The sequence below is a fragment of the Malania oleifera genome, chromosome 7, assembly GCF_029873635.1.
Source record: "Malania oleifera isolate guangnan ecotype guangnan chromosome 7, ASM2987363v1, whole genome shotgun sequence".
NCBI classification, from domain to species: Eukaryota; Viridiplantae; Streptophyta; class Magnoliopsida; order Santalales; family Ximeniaceae; genus Malania; species Malania oleifera.
Window position 1 is genome coordinate 99610903 of NC_080423.1, and position 21200 is coordinate 99632102.

Consider the following 21200-nt stretch of genomic DNA (forward strand, 5'->3'; position numbering starts at 1 on the left):
ACTTCTAATTATTTATTGATATACCCTCACTTTTAGCGGAGGAATACCGCGGTTATATGACAAGCATTGGGAAATTACAAATAAAAAAACATTAAAGGTCTCCAATAAACAACACTAACAACCAATCAAAACAGGACTACAAATCTAAATAAAGTTAAAAAAGAAACAAATCTAAATAGGCCTAGTAAAAAGAAAAATAATAAAATAAACTAAAATAAAAAAATCTAAACTAACAAAACAAAAATCAAGAGGATGAACTAATAACGAAGGGAAGTGAGACCCAACCTATCCATCCAAAGGATACCTTTCATAGAACGTGATAAAAGGTGTTGTTCTTCGTAAATGACATTGTTTCCCATTCCTCTTTTTCTAGCGAGAAAGTCAGTCGCACTATTTCCTTCCCAATATTGATGGATCACCATGAAGTTCACTCCTTCTAATTCTGCCACAAGGTCCTCCCAAAAATCTCAAAGATACCACAAGGTACATCTACATTTTTGAAACCAATTAACAACAATTCTTGAGTTAATTTTAATAATCACATTAAAATAATGAAGTCGTTTGCATAAACGAATTCCTTGCAGGATTGCTTTTAATTCCACACTATTGTTCGTACCATTTCCAAAATAGCTTGAAAAAGTCGCTTTCACCATTCTATGGCAGTCCCGAATGATTCCTCCACCTCCTGAAGTGTCTGGATTGCGCCTACAGCTCCCATCACAATTAAGTTTTATCCACCTTACTAGGTGTTTAACTCACGAGATAATTTTTCCAAGCCTAGCGCAAACTCTCTGATGCTGAATTTGAAACTCGTTCAAATTCGTAATGTTCGATATCTTCAATTTTCAAAAAGAATTAGAGCTCTCAACTAAAGAACTAACACAGTATCGAACACTTCTCCACGTCTGATTCGCACTTTGGTAAACTCCTTCCATTCTCGCTTTGCATCTTCGATTCCAGAGACACCACATAATCAAACACGGAATCAGACTGATTAAAATACCTTTAATAAATGATTTTCGAGCATAGTGAAACCAATTTGCAATTCTGTTTTTTCATGGAAGGAACCGTTGAAAATGAATCCCCAACACCACACTAACCCGATGCCAAACCTCTGAAGCCACCTTGTCTAAAGAAAGAATGTGATCAGTTTTTTCCTGGCTTCTTTGCATGTGGTAATCACAAGCCGAAGCCATCGATATTCCTTTTGCCCAAATTCTATCATCTATTGCCAAGCATCTAAACTAGAATTTCCATAAGCACATTGAGATTCTTCTAGGTAATAAAAAATGCCAAAACCACTCATTCCACTCAAAATTATCACTTCTGTCCTCATTGCCTCCCATGCCATTTTTGTAGAGAAATTGCCGTCAAGGGTAGGCTTCTAGATGAATATATCCTGACCACTTTTACCAGCTGGTACATTATGCAAGATTTCATGTAGTAACTTAGATAATTATAGGAAGTCATGCATAAAGAGTTACTGCATAAAGTTTTATTAAGAAAGGTTATACATTGTGATATATAGAAGGAATTGCTTACTACATAAAAAAAAAAAAAAAAAAAAAAACAAAACTGCCATGATTCATATATTATCTTTCTTTAAAAGTTAAAGTACTTTTGTTGTAAAGCCCTGAACCCTTAAACCCAGATTCGATGCGTTATACCTGATAAAATCCTAATAATCCATAATCCATAATATACGCAGCGGAAAACATAAGCATAATCTTCATAAATATAATACCAGAGTTTATTATTTCTATCTATAATCCATATTAATCATTTATCCCCCTGTATTCACAAATCCATATACCTCAAAAAACTCATTCCACAAAACTAGTATTCACATTTATTCATTTCTCAGTGAACTTAAAACATAAAACATAAAAACATAAACATAAACTTTATACTACCCCACAGTATTATCAAAAATATACTCTTCCTCTTTATAATCCTCAAAAATGCTATAAATCATCGAGCTCTCTAAGCCCGACCTCGAGGATGTCCTGAAAAAGAAATAGTCATATTCGGGTGAAACACATCCCAGTAAGGGAAGAAACAATATATTAAAACAGCGTGTGGCTAACATAAGGTTTATAAATATCATTTTAATAACATTTGCAAAACGTTATTATAAACACTGAAATCATTCTCTAAACCTAATTAATCACATGCAAAAGATTTAACCCACGAGATTACTTAAAGATAGGGGTGATTACCCGCCCATACAAGTAGCACCCCTCTGCTCTGATACTTAGGCAACCCTAGGGTCGCTACTAAAGCATATCAAGGCACTCACCTTACTCAGTAAGCCCTTAAGTATTAGATTGATCTCGTACTCACACAGTTCAAACAAAGGTTTACCAGCGAAGGCCCCAAGGATAGGGAAATCTACCTGTCCAAACAAGTAGGTTCCCACTGCCCTAATACGTTATGCAGCTACTGCTACATTTGAAGTTACTAGCGCACTTGCCTTTCTCAACAAGCCCTAAGGCGAAGAGTATGCCTTGCCCAATCATAATATGTTCTACGAGCATAAATACTTCTAATATCATAATACATTATTTTTTTTGTCATTATTCAACCATTCACATTTGTTCACGTTCATAGTTTAAACATTACATTGCATTTCACTTTAAGTGTCTCTTTCACATTTACGTCATTCACATTTCACATTTCATTCCGTTGTCATTTCATTGCCATTTTATTCTATTTTCATTTCATTCATTCACATAGCAGCCGCTCTTTAACCATCATCAGTTAGTCCATATAAAAATGCACTAGAATTTGCTAACACAGCTCTTTTTAGTTGTCATCAGTTAGTCCACATAAAAATGTGTTAAAATCTGCTAACATAACTTTCAGCTATCACACATTTACATAGTTGCATTAACATACACAAGCAGCATAGTTCATTTCATATTTTATTCTCAATGCATTACTTACTTAGCCTGCATCTCATACATATAACGTACATTTGCATAGAACTTACATTTACTTATGCCACACAATTTAGCAATAAAACTCATACATATTCCTTGTAACACCCTAGAAAATGATAGGCTTGGGAATGAAATAATAATAATAATAATAATAATAATAATAATAATAATAATAATAATAATAAAATAATTAATTAATTATTATTAGTAATTAAATAATAATACTATAATATACATTAGATATATATATATATATATATATAGAAAAAAAAAACAAAACAATTAAAGCTTTCTGAAGCTTAAGCTTCAGGAAGCATCTTAACATTTAGAACACCCCCCCCCTTTTATTTTTGTTCTTCTTCTTTTGTTCTTCTTTTCTTCTTCTTTCTCCTGTTTCCTACGTGCACAGGCTCTCTCTCTCTCTCTCTCTCTCTCTCTCTCTCTCTCTCTCTCTCTCTCTCTCTCTCTCTCTCCCCTCTCATTCTCTTTCCCTCTCTCCTCGATTTTGTGTTGGATTTTCACCCGATCCAAAATCAGAAGATACTACTGAGCTCCATTCTCCGCTGTCGTCATTTCTACCAGAGCGGATCGATGGTAGGAGCGGCATAAATATATCTCCTAAGGTAAGCCAATTTTCCCTTGGCTAGCTACCCACTATGCTAGCATTGATTACCATTAGAGAGTGGTAGTATTCAGACCTCTGGGGGGACAGGAGTATAGAATTGTGGGATCACGTGTACGCACCCCACCTCAGTTATTATCTGCTATTCAGGCACGTAGGTTGCTATCAGAAGGCTGTCAGGGATATTTAGCTTGTGTGAAGGCAATATTAGAAGGGGAGCTTAGGGTGGAGGATATCTCAGTGGTGAGGGATTTTCATGATGTATTCCCCAATAATTTTCCAGGACTACCTCCTGATCATGGGGTAGAGTTCATTATTGATCTTGTTCCAGGGATAGCACCGATTTCGAAGGCGTCGTATAGAATGACACCAGCAGAGCTGAAAGAATTGAAAGAGGAGTTGTAGGAACTGTTAGATAAGGTGTTTATTAGGCCCAATGTGTCGCCCTAGGGAGCACCGATTTTATTTTTGAGGAAGAAAGATGGGTCGATGAGGTTGTGCATCAACTACAGGGAAATAAACAAAGTAACTATCAAGAATAAATACCTGCTCCTGCATATTGATGATTTGTTTGATCAGTTATAGGGGACACAGATCTTTTCGAAGATAGACTTATGCTCCGGGTACCATAAGGTGAAAATCAAGCCAGAAGATGTTCCAAAGAAGGCATTCAAAACACGATATGGTCACTATGAATTTCTAGTTATGCCATTTGGTTTGACAAATGCTCATGTAGTGTTTATGGATTTGATGAACATGGTTTTTCACCAGTGTTTGGATTAGTTTGTGGTGGTATTTATAGATGATATACTGGTGTATTTGAAAAGCCCAGAGGAGCATAAGGAGTATCTGAGTATAGTGCTTCAGGTATTGCGAGAGAAGAAGCTTTATGCGAAGCTCAAGAAGTATGAGTTCTGGCTGGAACATGTTACCTTCCTTGGACACGTTATATCCAGGGTTGGTATTTCTATTGATCCGAGTAAAATTGAGGCGGTAGTAGACTGGGTATGACCAAAGAACGTGCATGAGATTAGGAGTTTCTTGGGATTGGTTGGGTACTACTGCAAGTTTGTTGAGGACTTCTCTAAACTGTCAGGCCCGTTGACTAAAATGACCAGGAAAGGAGCAAAGTTTGAGTGGTCTGATGAATGCGAACAAAGCTTCCAGGAATTGAAGCAGCGACTCATCACTACGCCTGTGTTGACGTTTCCTTCAGGAGAAGAGGGGTTCGTAATTTACAGTGATGCATCCCATAAAGGGCTCGGATGTGTATTGATGTATATGGGGGTAGGTGTGAGATATTTACTGACAATAAGAGCTTAAAATATTTCTTTACGCAGAAGAAATTGAATATGAGGCAGAGGGGATGGTTGGAGCTAATAACGGATTATGACTGCACTATCAGCTACCACCCAGGAAAGGCTAATGTGGTCGAGCTGGAAATCAGTTGATTCATTTGTGTCTGCAGTGGAGATTCAACATCCGATCTAGATGAATCTAGAGAGACTCGGTGTGGAGCTGGTAGAGGGCGATCACCAGGCATTCATTGCTGACTTGGTTTTACAGCCGACTTTACAGGAGAGGATTAAAGCAGCACAGAAGAATGACATAGAACTAGTAGAGCTTATGGGAAAGGTACAAGATGGTCAGGAACTAGAGTTCAGCATTTCAGATGATGGAGCCTTGAGGTTCCATACCAGGTTATGTGTTCCTGCCGACCCTGAGATCAAGAAGGTTATCCTGGAGGAAGCACATCGGTCCCTATATACTGTACATCCAGGTAGCACTAAAATATACATGGATTTTCGAGAGTCCTTCTGGTGGAGCAACATGAAGAGGGAGATAGCTTAGTTTGTGGATCAGTGTTTGACGTGCTAGCAAGTGAAGGCTGAGGATCAGTGTTTGACGTGCTAGCAAGTGTGTGTTGGACTTTGGAGGTCATTGGATGCAGTATCTGCCACTGGTTGAGTTTGCATATAACAACAGCTACCAGGCCAGCATTAGGATGGCACCATATAAGGCGCTTTATGGCAGGAGGTGCCGATCCCCGTTGTACTAGGATGAGGTTGGAGAGAGACAGGTATTGGAGCCAGAGTTGATACAACAGACTCAGGATAAAGTCAGACTCATTAGAGACAGGATTAGGACAACGCAGAGCTGGTAGAAGAGTTATGCTGATACTCGTCGGTGAGAATTGGAGTTTGACACAGGAGATCACGTGTTCCTGAAGGTGGTGCCAATGAAGGGAGTTATGAGGTTTGGGTGGAAGGGTAAGCTGAGCCCTAGGTATATTGGACCATTCGAGATTCTTGAGAGAGTGGGTCCAGTTGCCTATCGTTTGGCATTACCATCGGTCCTATCTAGGATCCATGATGTATTCCACGTTTCTATGCTGAGGAAATACGTCCTAGACCCCTCCCATGTGATTAGATATGAAGCATTGGAGTTGGGTGATACTTTAGCTTATGAGGAAGTGCTAGTGTAGATTCTTAACTAGAAGGAACAGGAGCTACATACGAAGAAGATTCCACTGGTGAAAGTTTTGTGGCACAATCATGCTGTTGAGGAGGCTTCCTGGGAACTAAAGGATCTGATGCGCCAGAAATATACACACTTGTTCAGTGGAGTTTAGAGCTGAGACAGTCAGAGTAAAAAGAATAATATTGTGTAGTTTTTATTTGTATAGTGTAACGTAGGATAGATAGAGTTTTTAGTTTTGAAATATAAATGGTTTTGAGAGAATTTTGGAATAGTTGTAATCTCCCAAAACCCTTGTTGTAACCACGGTGTTCCTCTGCCATAAGTAAGGATAATTAATAAAATTGAAAGTGTTTTCTCTAAGGATGGGAAGCAGACAAATAGTAAATTTCGGGGACGAAATTTTTATAAGGAGGGAAAAATGTAACACCCCAGAAAATGATAGGTTTGGGAATGAAATAATAATAATAAAAATAAAAATAAAAATAAGTAAATAAATAAATAAATAAATAATTATTAATTAAATAATTATTATCATTAATTAAATAATAATACTATAATATACATTATATATATATATATGTAAAAGTTATAATAATAATATATAAAAAAACAAAAAAAAAAAACAAAACAATTAAAGCTTCCTGAAGCTTTAGGAAACATCTTAACATTCAGAACGCCCTTGCCCCCTTTTACTTTTCTTCTTCTTCTTTTCTTCTTCTTTTTCCTATTTCCTACGTGCACAGATTCTTTCTTTCTTTCTCTCTCTCTCTCTCTCTCTCTCTCTCTCTCTCTCTCTCTCTCTCTCTCTCTCTCCTCTCATTTTCTTTCTCTCTCTCCTTGATTTTGTGATGGATTTTCACCCGATCCAAAATCAGAAGATACCGCTAAACTCCATTCTCCGCTGTTGTCATTTCTACCAGAATGGATCGGTGGTAGGAGCGGCGTAAACATATCTCTTAGGGTAAGCCAATTTACCATTTTTCTTTAATTTTTTACAAATTATAAGCCCAATCGACGAACGAACACCACCACGAGAATCTAGGAATGATTCTCTACAAGTCTAGTGAAACGGAATTCTCGTGGGGTCGTCGTGGGTGAAACCCAAAATTTGGGGTACAGGGATTATTAAGGGGCTTATTTTTAATTAATTAGTACTAATTTAGAAATGCTAAAATATTGAACATCTGAAGTTAAAGTAGGATTTCTGAAATTTAGGGCCCGGGTGAGCGCCGCGAGTGTAATTTTGGAACCTGCAGGAAAAATTTAAAAAAGTAAGTGGGGGTATTAAATAATAGTTTAAATGATAATTTGAGGTATATGAAGTTTAGGGAAGGTTAGTTGAGTATTGTTTTGGGGGAAATGAGTTAATTATTCTGGGAAAATGCAAATTGCACAAGTTGAATTTTGGGTGCCAAGGCGCAGGATTTGGGTCCTAATGAGTCTCTCAATAAGTCAGGTAAGGGGAATAAATTATAGTAGTATTTTTAGAATTACTGTTTAAATTAATATGTGAAAATGTGTTTATGGTATTTTGTCTGGAAATTATTACGGTATAATATCAGATAAATTATGTGGCATTTAAGTAATTTTAAAGTGTGATATTTTGGAGTGTAAAATATAACGATGTGTAATTTTTGAGAAAATATTGAAATGAGAATTATTGATGTGATTAGTGAGAAATAATGAAATATGGTATTTATATGTGAGTGGAAATGTTTTACCTGAAAAAAGAGATTTTGTGAATTACAGATATTGGAAAATAATGAAATGTGGTATTTATTTGTGAGTGAAAATTATGTGCATGACAAATGAGTTTGTACAAATTATTGATATGAGTATTTTGGGATAATGTGAAAATACGTGAAATACGATATATATTATTACGAAATGATGAAATGTGCACAGAAAATGATGAGAATATTTATATTGAACTGAATTGTGATATACTGGAATATGATTGATGAAATGCCAATACCACATAATAAATGCGGGTATGTGGTGGTAAATCCAATTAGATGGTTATGATATTGAGCACGGTATCGTTACTAGTTGTGTTAGTGCAACCACAAAGACTCTTGGAGTGTGTGGCATGACAGTCGATTGAGCCATTTTGTAGGGTTGTTGGCCCCCCTGAGTCCAGATTAGGGTTATAGGTCGGCCAGTCATACTACATACGCGATATGTGATATGATATTTGATCTAACTGGGTCGGCCAACCGCAGTTAGATCCAGCTTTCGGGCTGCACAACTTTGACCATGGGGAGAAGCATGACATGGATAGAAAGATCCTCAGGGTGGCCATGAATTACAGACGCGATGTTGGTATTTGATACCAAGGATACTCATGAGCCGGAAAGTAAAATGGAAACGAAATAAAGAATGGAAATTGAAAAATAAAGAATTGTAAAATTGAGAAATGAAATCGTGTGAGTTAATAATATAAATAATTGAGGCGAAGTGAAACTCTTCGCCTGTGGGCTTACTGAGTAAGGTGATAGGTATCAGATGTAACCATATGTGGTTGTATAACGTGTTAGGGCAGAGGGAAACTACTTGTATGGGCGGGTAATCTTCCTTATTCTCAAGAACTTTGCGGTAAATATGTGTTGAAAATTATTGAATTTGAGAAATGATTTTAAAGCTTATAAAAGCTTGTGTTGTCTATCTATATGATTATGAGAATGTGAATATCAGTGTATTTTCTCAGATGAAATGTTATTTTGAAAAGTATAAGCATGTTATAACTGAACTCAGATGGCCACACACTATAAATAATTTATTCCTTCTTACTGAGATGTGTCTCACCCAATTTATCTAAATTTTTTAGGGAACAAAGATGGACCGGGTGATAGAACTCCGTGATAGTAGGGAGCTGAGACCCTGATACACAGGGTGAGTTTTTGGACTAGGAGAGATGTAATTTCCCTAGAGTTGAGTTGTTTTTTTTTTTTTTTTTAGTATGGGAAGGTAGTGTGAATATTTGTATGTATGTTGATACTCTGGGTATTGTATTCTAACTGATATGTATATATTGTCTTCCACTGTTAGATTGTATAATAAAATAACTTTTTACCCGGTACCCAATGCGAGTCAGGTCGTATGAATGGTAGTAGGATTGTTGACGTGACCGATTTGGAGATGCTGTGGATGTCAAGTGATTATTTATTTATTATTGAAAAAAAATTGTACGAAAATTGGGGCGTCACATTCCCTGTAAAATCAGCCAACGTACATTTAGTATTTAAATACTGAAAATATAATTCCCATTTCTTACATAATTTCTCAGAAAATACCTTTCACTTTCATCAGTTCATTTTCAAATATACATAGCTATGTAAAAGGTCCTAAGCTCAGCAAACATAATTTACATGGTTGACTATACCCACATGGAAACATATATACTTAAATAAAACATAATACATTTTAATTTATGAAAACCTGATTTAATATACAATTTCCCCTTACATGACTTCTGAACTACGCCAACAGGATTCCCAAACTAATGCACACGACATTCACTTGGACTCTAATTCAAAAACTTTAGTTTAATTAAAATAAACCCCAACTAACTCAAATCTTAGGAAAAATACTTATTTAATACTTTCTAGGTTCCAAATAACAATATTCGTTAAGAAATTCCCACAATAACTCACTTACCCTGATTTTGAGATGTTTTCTAAACCTCTCAAACCAACGATCAGCTCCTGGAGCTTAGCAGAAAATGATCCTATGAACCTCGTGGTGGTTTCGGATTGTCAAACCGGGTCAAATCTAGCCTGAAATCGAAGAAAGAATGGTGGAGATCCGTTTTTTAGAGAGAGAGAGAAAAATCCCGAAGTTTCTCACTGAAAATGAAAGAAACTCTATTTATAGGCAGGGCTTCATCGACGAGACACGTGGGTTCATCAATGAACCATTGAAGAGACTTCGTCGACGAGAAGATACATTGGTTGAAGAAATTTAGAGTTTGAAATTACTCTCTCAGGATAACTTGTCGACGAAGAGCTGGAGTTCGTCAATGATCTCTAGAAGGACACTCGTCGATGAAAACAGAACATTCATTGACGAGTCCTGTTATTCCTTCCTCTAAATTCTTTCCTTTTCTCCTTATTATCCGTTAATCCATTTCATTTATTATACTTCCTAATTATTTTAATAGTTTTAATTTTTGGGTCATTACATTTGTGGCCATATTTAGTTTTGAAGAAATTATCCCATAAAGTCTTCAAGATGTATCATGTGAGCCAAGTGGGAGAATGTTAGCACACATATTTCCTTTTTAAGTGACACACATAACACATCTTGTTTTATTTGAAAATACTATTATCTAAATTATTATAATTATTATTTTATTCAAAAATTAAATATAGGAGATGAGATTTTACAGTAACTACTTGATATGCTAAGACTAAATATCCTAAGACTAAGTCGTTGGTTTGAAAAGATTTTGAATCTGACTTGAAATTCAAATGAGAGATTTTAAAAACTCCCAATCCTCTGATGGTAGGAAATGTGAGAGGAAATCTCTCAGTGGATGGGGTCTTGACGAGTCTATATTAACCATTAAGTCACATATTGGCTTTCGGTGATATAGAACTGGCCAAAAACCCTACTCCTTCTGCTCTTCTGAAACACAGTGAAAGTTAAGAGAATTCCCAAATCTCTTTCTTTATTTCTCACAATTCTCTTTTTTATTTTAGATCATTTTCTTGAAGACTGTAGTAGTTATGACTAGAGGTCAGATCACTGTTCTCTTTCACTTGTAAATAATTGTTTGTTTGTAGTTTATGAAATTATGCATTCAAAACACATAATCAAGCTAGACTGATTTATTGGTTTTGCTGTTACAATGCAAAGAACAAAAGGGTAATGAGATGACAATTAAGGATGTGATTGAAGAATGCAAGTTATTCTACTTCGCTGGCCAAGAGATTACTGCTAACCTGCTAACATGGACAATCATCGCCTTATCAATGCATCAGAATTGGCAAGAGAAGGCAAGAGAAGAGGTTCTGCAAATTTGGGGGCAGAAAACTCCTGATGTTGAAGGCATAAACCACCTCAAGATTGTAAGTGCAATTCCGTTTATGCTACACACAAAGGTGCTAGAAACAACACGAACACTTGAACCCACATCATTTTGGAAGCTAGTAGTTGCTTATGGAGGTAATTTGTAGGTCCCCATGGTAGTACATGAAGTCTTAAGGCTATATCCACCGGTGGCATTTGTGTTACAACAGACTCATCAAAGAACAAATATAGGGGGATTGTCCATCCCAGAAGGGATCGACCTTTGCTTACCTGTGTTGCTTCTTTATCATGACCCAGACTACTGGGGTGACGATATTGAAGAATTCAAACTAGAGAGATTTACTGAAGGGGTTTCCAAGGCATCTAAGGATCAAATGGCATTCTACCCATTTGGATGGGGAACCAGAATCTATCTTGGCCAAAACTTTGCAATGATGGAAGCAAAGATGGAATTGGCCATGATTTTGCAGAATTTTTGCTTTGGGCTCTCACCTTCTTATACTCATGCTCCCTATAATATCATTACTCTTCAACCACAGCATGGAGTTCCAATAGTACAACACCAATTCTGAGGTGTTTACGTGACAGGAATGTCATCTATATCCAAGGTTGTTAGGACCCTGTGAGCATCCAGATCAAAGTGACACCAAGAATTTTACGTGGTTCGGTCAATAACAACCTACGTCCACGGAGCACACACCAAAATTCACTAACTCGCCGGAAAATATTACAATTCTCTCTCTCTCTCTCTTCTTCCCTCTCAACTCTCCTAAGCTTCTTTGCTCTCTCTACACTCTCTCTGTGCTGTTCCTGCACTACTGTGCTATATAAAACATCTTCCACAACCCTCTTTTTATAGGCTTGGAAGTTTAAATGATAATCAATACAAATCAATACAAATTGGAAGTTTAAAACTAAGAGATTAATGGAGAATAAAAGCATGCGTTTTCTGACTCAGCCTAACACGTCTCCAGTTGTGTTTTTAGCTCCATCTCTACCAATCTCCCACTTGGATACAGAGACACCTCTTCAACCAGAGTATCATGAATAAATGATATGCTCATAATATGTCTCTTCAAGCATGAAGACCAACTGAAGTTGAACACAACTTCAGTTTCTCTGTAGTCACCATCTTCCCGTCTACTCGATTCTTGCAGACTAATCTGATGGTTGTCATCTTCACAACTAGTGTAAAAATTCCGGTGTAGTCAATCCATTCCTTCTGTTCAAATCCTTTGACTACCAACCGAGGCTTGTACATTCTAGAGCCGTCATGCTCCTCTTCGATTCTATACACCCACTTGTTGTGAAGGCCTTTGGGCAACTTCCATGTTTTGTTGGAGGTGAGGAACTTCATCTCATCCTTCATTGCAAGCTCCCACTTGCTCGTATCTGCCACCTGACATGCTTTATCATTGCATTTAGGCTCTCCTCCATCTGTAGGAAGTAAGTAATCAATATACCTTCTTTCTGGTATACGTGACCGAGTAGCTCTCCTAAGCTCCAGAGCTGGAGTAGGAGATGGTGGTTCGACAATCTGCTCCACTGGTTCCTCCACCTAAGGATTCTCGGTATTCTGCTGATGTGTCCCAACACATTCATGGGTGTTTATCTGGAAACTAACCATTTTCTGTTTCTTGACTATACAATCTTCACACATGTCAACCTACACTGACTGTAGATCACTCAATTTTTCCTTTGAGTGCTTCACCCTGAGTCCCTTCTCGCTCATGTGACTAAGTTGTTGGTTCCAGATGTTGCTGTTGTCATTTCCTATACCAACTAAAATAGACATGGAGGCATTGGAGGTTAGAAAAAGTGTTTCGCTTTTCTTACCTCGCGCAATCGTTAGTACACCCTTTGAAACTTTCCATTCATTGCCAATGAATTTCATCGTGTATCCCTCATCTTCCAGCTGACCAACTGAGATCAAATTCTTTCTTAGGTCTAGAATATACCTGACATCCTTCAGCTTCCATACTGACCCGTTTAAATTGATCTTCATAACTCTCTTGCCGGTTATGTCGCAAGGGTGATCGTTGCCAATGTACACCTTATCAAAATTACCTGGTGTGTACTCCTCTAGGCAATCTCTGCAGCATGTGGCATGAAATGAGGCTCCAGAGTCTAAGACCCAAGACTCCTGCTTGCTTTCCCAAGAGCAGATCAATATCTCATCATTCTCAGAAGCAATATTTGCTTCTTTCTTTGCCCTCGTCTCGAATTTTTTCTTCTGACTCCTGCACTAGTTCATGAAATGACCACTCTTTCCACAGTTCCAGCACTCAATAACTTTAGTGCTTTGAGAACCTGTGTCCTGAGTACCTCTGGGATTTCTCGGCCTAGATTTGCCGCAGTTGTTTGATCGTCCATGCCTGTTTCCTCTACTTCGACTCTCCATGTTCAAGGCTGAACTTGAATTGGAGCTATGGTTCGGCTGCATTCTTATTTCCTTCATCAAAATCATGCTGATAACCTCATCATATACAAGCTTTGATTTTCCTGTGGAGCTACTGATGGTAGTGACGACACCATTCCAATTTTCAGGAAACTGACTAAGAATCGGTAAAGCCCGAATCTCATTATCAAACATTATCCCAACTAAGGTGAGTTGATTAGACAACTCATTGAAGTTATTCAGATGCCTGCTGAAACTCTCACCTGCAGACATGTTCATCGTAAATAGTTTTTTCATGAGATGTACCTTATTTGCGGTTGAAGGCTACTCGTACATATTAGAGAGCGCATCCATAAGAGACTTGGTGGATGTTATATGCTTGATATTGAACGCCACAGATTTCGACAACGTCATTCTGATGGCTCCGAGGGCTTTTCAATCAAGAAACTCCCACTCGTCCTCGTTCATGGATGTTGGCTTACCCTTCAACGGTAAGTGCAATTCCTTCCCAAACAAATAATCTTCTATCTGCATCTTCTAGAAATCGAAATTGTTCCCGTTGAACATTTCGATTTTTGAGCTCTTTTCATTTGACATCTTAATTCACTAATCTAGAGATGAAATTAGCTCAAATGGATAGCACAGTTGGATCCGAAATGATCGAAAACCCTAGAAATGGTTCAAGTCACTCGAAAAACTGACCCAAAACGACTCCGAAAAGCTTAGTCAAAGTTTGGTCAAACTTGCTGACGTGGCGCTGATGTGGCAGTGGGGTCCGCCGATGACATGGTAGATGTGGGGCCCACTAATGACGTGGCAATTGACAGGCAGGTGGCCCGCCGCTGATGTGGCATTGCTAACGTCGCACCCCCAGCTACGTGGCACACTCCTGCTAACGTAGTGCGCTAACGTGGCACTTAGGCTGAGGACAGACTCGGGTCAGGTACCGGCTCTTAGATCAACCTGGGATGAGTCTGTGTCCGAGTCTGGTCGGGTTATCAGCATGTCGGGTCGAGGTGGATCGGGTGAAGAAACGCGTGCGGCGCGTCGCCAGAGCATGGAGAGGCGTATTGCTCTGGCAAGGCGCGTGTGGGCGCGCGTGGCCTTATCTGAACTCCGTTCAAGCTCCGGAGGACACCCTTCTCTTTCTCTCGGCGAGAAGAATACGATGGTGGCCTCAAAATGTAGTTTTGATCTACTAGACAGAGTTCTGAATTTCAGGATCACTTCCATTCTCGCTTTTGTGCTTCAACCGGGCTCTGATACCACTTGTTAGGACCCTGTGAGCATCTAGATCAAAGTGAAACCAAGAATTTTATGTGGTTCGGTCAATAACGACCTACGTCCATGGAGCATACACCAAAATTCACTAACTCGCCAAAAAATATTACAATTCTCTCTCTCTCTCTCTCTCTCTCTCTCTCTCTCTCTCTCTCTCTCTCTCTCTCTCTCTCTCGCTCTCTTCTTCCCTTTCAGCTCTCCTCTGAGCTTCTCTGCTCTCTCTGCACTCTCCGTGTGCTGTTCCTGCACTACTGTGCTATATAAAACATCTTCCACAGCCCTCTTTTTATAGGCTTGGAAGTTTAAATGATAATCAATACAAATTGGAAGTTTAAAACTAAGAGATTAATGGAGAATAAAAGCACGCGTTTTCTGACTCAGCTCAACGCGTCTCTAGTTGTGTTTCTGGCTCCATCTCTAACAAAGGTGTTGTCACTTGGTAGGACAATATTGTTCTTCAATTTTCTTGGAAACTATATGGTTCTGTATATCAGGGGAAAAACGGTGATTCTTCTTGTTTTTTCAACCTCTCGCAAGACATCTCAAGAGTTTTTCGTTGCTAAATTCATATTACTAATTAAATAAATTCTACAATTTTTTTTTAAAGAAAAACACGTATTCAAAAAGTCAAAACTAATCAAATGACTCAAATGAAATTAAAAATGAACCTTTGGGCCTCATTTGAAACTTGGAAAAATATTAGGGAAATAAAGGGAAAGGAAATTTTAAAGGAATCAACTTTTTCATATTTGGTTATTTAGGAAAGTGAGAATGAAAATAAAAAAAATATTAAATTTACAAACAAAAATTTGATTTTACACATCATTAACATTTCATTTTTATTAATTTTTAATCATATTAGAACATATTTTCATATTTAATATCACTTGATATAGAGAGAAAAAATGATGGCGTTAGTTTGTTTTAATATTATATTATCAAAACTGGTTAATCATCTTAGAAATGGCATGTGCCTTGAAGTTAGACTTTATTCAATTGAGTCTTTGGAAATGATATGTATTTTGGAGTTAGATATTTATTTAATTGAGTCTTTGGAAAGTGCATATACCTTGAAGTTAGACTTTTATTCAATTGAGTTTTTGGAAAGAGCATATATACTAGAGTTAGATATCTATTTATTGAGTTCTTTTATTTTTGTGTTTCATAAATTCAAAATATTAAGTGTATCTTGTTTTTATGTCATGTGTGCCTATAAACCCTAAAACATTGGCACTAAAAGATAGTATGCAATTCTTTTCACATCACTCTTGTCGTATTATTCTATCATCTAAGTATAGAGAGTTGACAACTTAAGAAAGGTATTCCTTTATGGAGTTTTAGACTCTTCTATTCATGTAGAATTAGAGAGAGTCTCCCAATTCAAATCAGACTATTGTATCTCGAGGGAAACAAGGCGCAGTGAAGTTTTGTTGCACTAGTTTGTGGGCTAAGCCAAAAAAAAAAAAAAAAAACCCACAATAGGAGGGCGGTATTGGACTAATGACTGACCCCACAGACCAACATGTGTCCTTTTCAGTGTGTTTTATCCTCACTCACACACTTCTTGAGAACACTTCCCAGAAGGTTACTCATTCCAAGATTACTCCAAGTCAAGCATGCTTAATCGTAAAGTTCTTATGGGAAGGCTCCCGAAAAGAAATGTGCACCTTGTTAATATGGGTAGTAACATCTAATCCTTTTAAGCCTTTCTTCTACGAGATATTACATTCTCCCCCACTTACAGAATGCAATGTCCTCGTTGTGAACCCACATTTCCAAACCTAGGCAATGTGAATCTCATTACACTTTTAGCTGGTAATTGCTCTGATACCATTTTGTAACGCCCCAACCTGGGTCTACCAGGAAGCACTGCGTCTCTCCTCTTCCACTTAGACCACAATAGGAGGGCGGACCATATTAGACTAATGACTAGCCCCATAGATTAACATGTATCATTTTCAGTGTGTTTTGTCTTCACTCATACACTTCCTGAGAAAACTTTCCAAAAGGTCACCCATCCCAAAATTACTCTAAACCAAGCACGCTTAACTGTGGAGTTCTTATGGGAAGGCTCCTGAAAAGAAATGTGCACCTTATTGATGTGGGTAATAACATCTAATCCTTTTAAACCTTCCATTGGGTATCACACCATGTCTCAATCTAATTGTGAATCATGCTACTGTTTGATTTGTGTTTTAAGGTTTTTTTTTACTATATTCCAAACAATTTTTAAGGAGATTAAAAAAATACAAAGCCTATGTTTGAAAAGTCAAGTGGAAATGTTGTAGACCTCAATAAGTGCTTTCAATTTAAAGGAGCCCACTTCAAGGGATTGAAATGCAAGGTGCTCTTCTATCTCAGTCTCCTTATTAGAGTAGAATATAGTAGAGGAGAATCCAGAGACAATCAAGAGGATTCTTCACTTGTATAGCAGTTTTTTAAATTATGAATTATACCTTTGTTATTCTGTTGTAATGTTAACTTATACAGTTGTAAATATTTCTATAAATATGAATATCCTCACAATAGTTATGCTTGAGGTGTCACCTTATCATGGTATCAGCACCACTTTCGGTCGATACCTTAAATTTTTTCCTCTAGCCGATTCAAGCTCCAATTAGCTTCCGCTCAATACGATGGTTCACATGGTGACCATCAAACTCATTTCTACCAATTACCACATGTGGCATAGCCAATTCATTTCATTGCTTGAAAGTCAAGATCTCATGGGCTTCTTGGACGGGTCTTCCTGCACCTATAACCTTGGCTCGAGAGGGTTCCAATCAAGTTCCTAATTCAGCTTACAAGAAAAGGCATACACAAGACTGGATGTTGGTCAACCTCATTTACACTTCTTTTATAGAGGAGTGTATGGCCGAGGTTGTTAATTCCTATTGACTTTTTGAGTCCTATCTCGTTTTTGATAATGACAAATACAAGGTATTTAATGTTTGTCGAGTTTGTGTGCAGGATCAAATTGGCAAAATCATATGGTAGCACATATTGGCTTGAAGGAAAATAAGACCCAAAGTGTTTAATTCCTTTGTAGTTTTTAAATCGAGTTTTTAATATTATTTAAATTCCAACGGCCTGTAATAATTGGTGCATATCATGTATGTAGGATCTATAAGCTCAAGACCGTAGATAGACCTTAAGGATCAACGCCGAATTTTTTCGATCGACTCTCAATGGCACTTGACCGACCATAGGACCCACAATATTGCATGAAAATGTCCCTCATAATCATGTAAATAGGGACAACTTCATAAGAAGAATTGGACCGAAATGCACAAATTTGGCATTGTCAGTCAACCAAACATCTAACACACTGAGCACTTCGATCAACCGAACCTCCCCAGGGTCAATGGTTTGACCCTTCGGTCGATCGACCTCAAAATGAGCAGTAATGCTCTCGTCGACTGAACTGGCACGTGGGGAGATCCCAATGGGCTGGTTGATCGAACTTATAGTACAAAAATGGCTTAGTGGACCGAACACCCATGTTTGGTACGCCGAACCCAATCCGGTCGGCCGAACCTCGGAGGTTCTAAAATCGCCTTAAGCCTGGTCCACCATCTTCCTAGTTCAAATTCTTCCTGGTCGACCGAACCATAGAAATGGTCGATCGACCCCCTCAAGTTGCTTGAATTTTACCGAGGTTAATTGAGGTTAAAACATGGTTAACGTCTTAAATTCTTTTATAACAATTTTAATAATTCCCATGGTGTCCCCAACTGTCATAATTCTTCCCATGTCTATAAATATGAGTTCATTTGCTCAATTAAGAAGATTAGGGATTTAATTAGCCCAAATTTCCTCTGAAATTTTATAAGCCCTATTTCTTCATATAAACCCTATACACTTACATAGTACCATTCCTTTGAGAAATCAAGCTTTGTGAGTATTTATATGTTGTTCTATTTTTCTAGGATACTCTCATTTTATTCATTATTGTTGATTTTCATATTGAGAGTAGAGCAAAAGTTTTTCCCCCAATTTTATTTAATAAATATTTGTGTGGGAAAAATCTTATAGTTAAGTGAGTCTTTGCATTATTATTGCAAGACTCATTGGGCTTGTATTTTTTTGTGTGCAAAAATATTTTTTACAAGCTCATATTTGAATATCTCTTTGAGTTGTGACATTGAGAAAATAATTTTTGAGATATTCTAAATTTCTCTTGGTACAAATCTTTGAAACCCTAACAGTGATTGAGATTCATCTTTACATAGTTTCAAGGATTAGCTTGTTGACACACTCTTGTGCTTGATTTTAGATAATCATTATATTGAGTATTGATTGCACACATATAACACTGATATTATAGTCCTTACATCATTGATGTGCATTGATTATTACATGTGTGTATCGGTACATAATCTGCTTGTGATAAAAGCAATTTGAATTGTACAAAAATTTGTATTTCATTGTTGTACTCTAGGCGTGACTTGAGGGGGTTTGATCTAGCCCGTAAGGATTAGGTTGGGGTCAGCCCTGTGAATTTGATCTAGGGCCTTCTTCGACCCATAAGGAGAGTTTGTAAAGGTTGAGGTCAGCCCTAGAAATTTGACATGGTTATAATCGGTGTTGCTCCACCCATTAAGTGAGCAATAGTGATAACCCTCGGGCTTGCAAGCTGAGGCAGGGATGTAGGCACAGTTGGTTGAATCAAGATAATATATTGTGTGTGTACTTTATATTTCTGTAATTTACTTTCTGCACTGTCTTTTTCAGCACATGTATGTTGTATGCCTAATTCATTATATGCCTTACATGTGTTGATTGGGTTTACGATTATTTAGACAGACCCTAGTTTGTGATTATATTGTTGTGGAATTTAGTTGAACCTAAGTATAAACTTTTAATTACCCAATTCACCCCCTCTTGGGAATACACCAATTCCAACAATTCCTCAACAACTCATGATACTTGGTTGACTCTCGACGCATCATTTTCTTATAGCTCCAAGACAAGAGAAATTCAATTGAAAGACAAAATTCAGTTAATGCAACGTGGCTCTCGTAGTGTGGCTGAATATGCTCGTTCTTTTTACTCTCTTCGTGATCAATTAACTTAGTGTTATTGGCAAACCGCTTGATGACACTAATAAGGTACATTGGTTTCTTTGTGGTCTTGGATCAGATTTAAAAAATTTTCATCGTCTATGTTGTCTTAGATGCCACAACCTTCCTTCACCAATTTGGTGCCCAAAGTTTTGAGTCATGATGTAGCGACCCGAAAAAATTTCGTTCAAATTTCTCTAATACCACTTGTAATAACCTGAATATTTCATATTATAATAATCACTGATACAAACAGTGGAAGTCCTTAAATGCTAATTATCAGAGTACTAAACTATCCCAATATCACATTAAAGATCTAAATTATAAAATAATGGATATCACTTAGTTTATTTTGTAGGCATGCCTAAGATCGTCCTCCTCCAAGGACAGATGGTACTTGGATAGTGGGTGCTCATGGCACATGATCGGGGACAAGGGCAAATTTACATCAATTGTTCCCAAGGATGGAGGTTGTGTAACATTTGGGGGAAATGCCAAAGGATGTATAATTGGGGTAGGTAAGGTTGGTAAGGATTCCTCTCTTACCATTGATAATGTTTTGCTGGTTGATGGACTGAAACATAATCTACTTAGAATAAGTCAATTTTGTGACATAAGATATAAAGTATCTTTTGAAAATGACACCTGTATAATAGAAAATAAAACAGATCACAAAGTGCTTTTTATTGCTGATAGATATGAAAATGTTTATACTACCTCTCTTGATAATTTAACTTCACAACAAGTAACATGTGTTGGTCTTACAAGGCTTAAAATCTTGTTATCTTATTTTGAAGCCAAAAAACAAGTGGAATCTAACATATTTGTGTGAGTAATGTTATTTCAGGGCGCACATATGAGAAAGTAAGGTCAAAGTACTCACAAAGATCAAATGAAGCTTAAATGAGTCAAAGCATAAATTTAAAGATGATATATTAAACCTTGAAGAATATGAGGTCATGCATGATTTGTTGAAAGCCAAGGAATGTTTAAAGTCAAAAGAGGCAAATAAAAGCAAAGTGAGAGAGCTCAAAAAATATTAAAGCTTGAAGACCAAAAAAGAGCCAAAGCGAGCATGAAGACTTGAAAGTTTAGAATGTTAATGTCTTAGAAGTCTCATGTAAGTGCTTTAATGTTTAAAATATCATTTGAAATATTATAAAACTCTTAGGTTAACTTCTTGGACCTAGATACCTTTTAAAACTTGGAAATTTTTTTTATAAGGACAAAAATTATTTTAAAAGGGTTAGAATCATTTTTGGAATGAAAAACACCAAAAAGAGTTTTTCCAAATGCGGTCAATTTTTATAAATCCGCATTGAGGTGAATTTTTCTCTATCAAAAACTATTATTTTAAAATATGTTCAACATGAAAGTTGTAG

The 21200-nt window shown here is 37.1% G+C and overlaps 1 protein-coding gene across 1 annotated transcript; it reads left to right on the plus strand.

Moving 5' to 3' along the window:
• The first annotated feature begins 10919 nt into the window (after positions 1-10919).
• LOC131160960 (cytochrome P450 CYP72A616-like) lies at positions 10920-11648 on the plus strand. Its single transcript, XM_058116829.1, has 2 exons — positions 10920-11114; positions 11223-11648. The coding sequence occupies exons 1-2, from the start codon at positions 10920-10922 to the stop codon at positions 11646-11648; spliced, it is 621 nt and encodes a 206-aa protein (XP_057972812.1).
• Positions 11649-21200: the final 9552 nt, after the last annotated feature.

Coding starts and splice junctions, on each gene's coding strand:
- LOC131160960 (XM_058116829.1), top strand. CDS start 10,920: ATGACAATTAAGGATGTGATTGAAGAATGCAAGTTATTCTACTTCGCT. Junction 11,115..11,222: donor GCATAAACCACCTCAAGATT/GTAAGTGCAATT, acceptor GGTAATTTGTAG/GTCCCCATGGTAGTACATGA.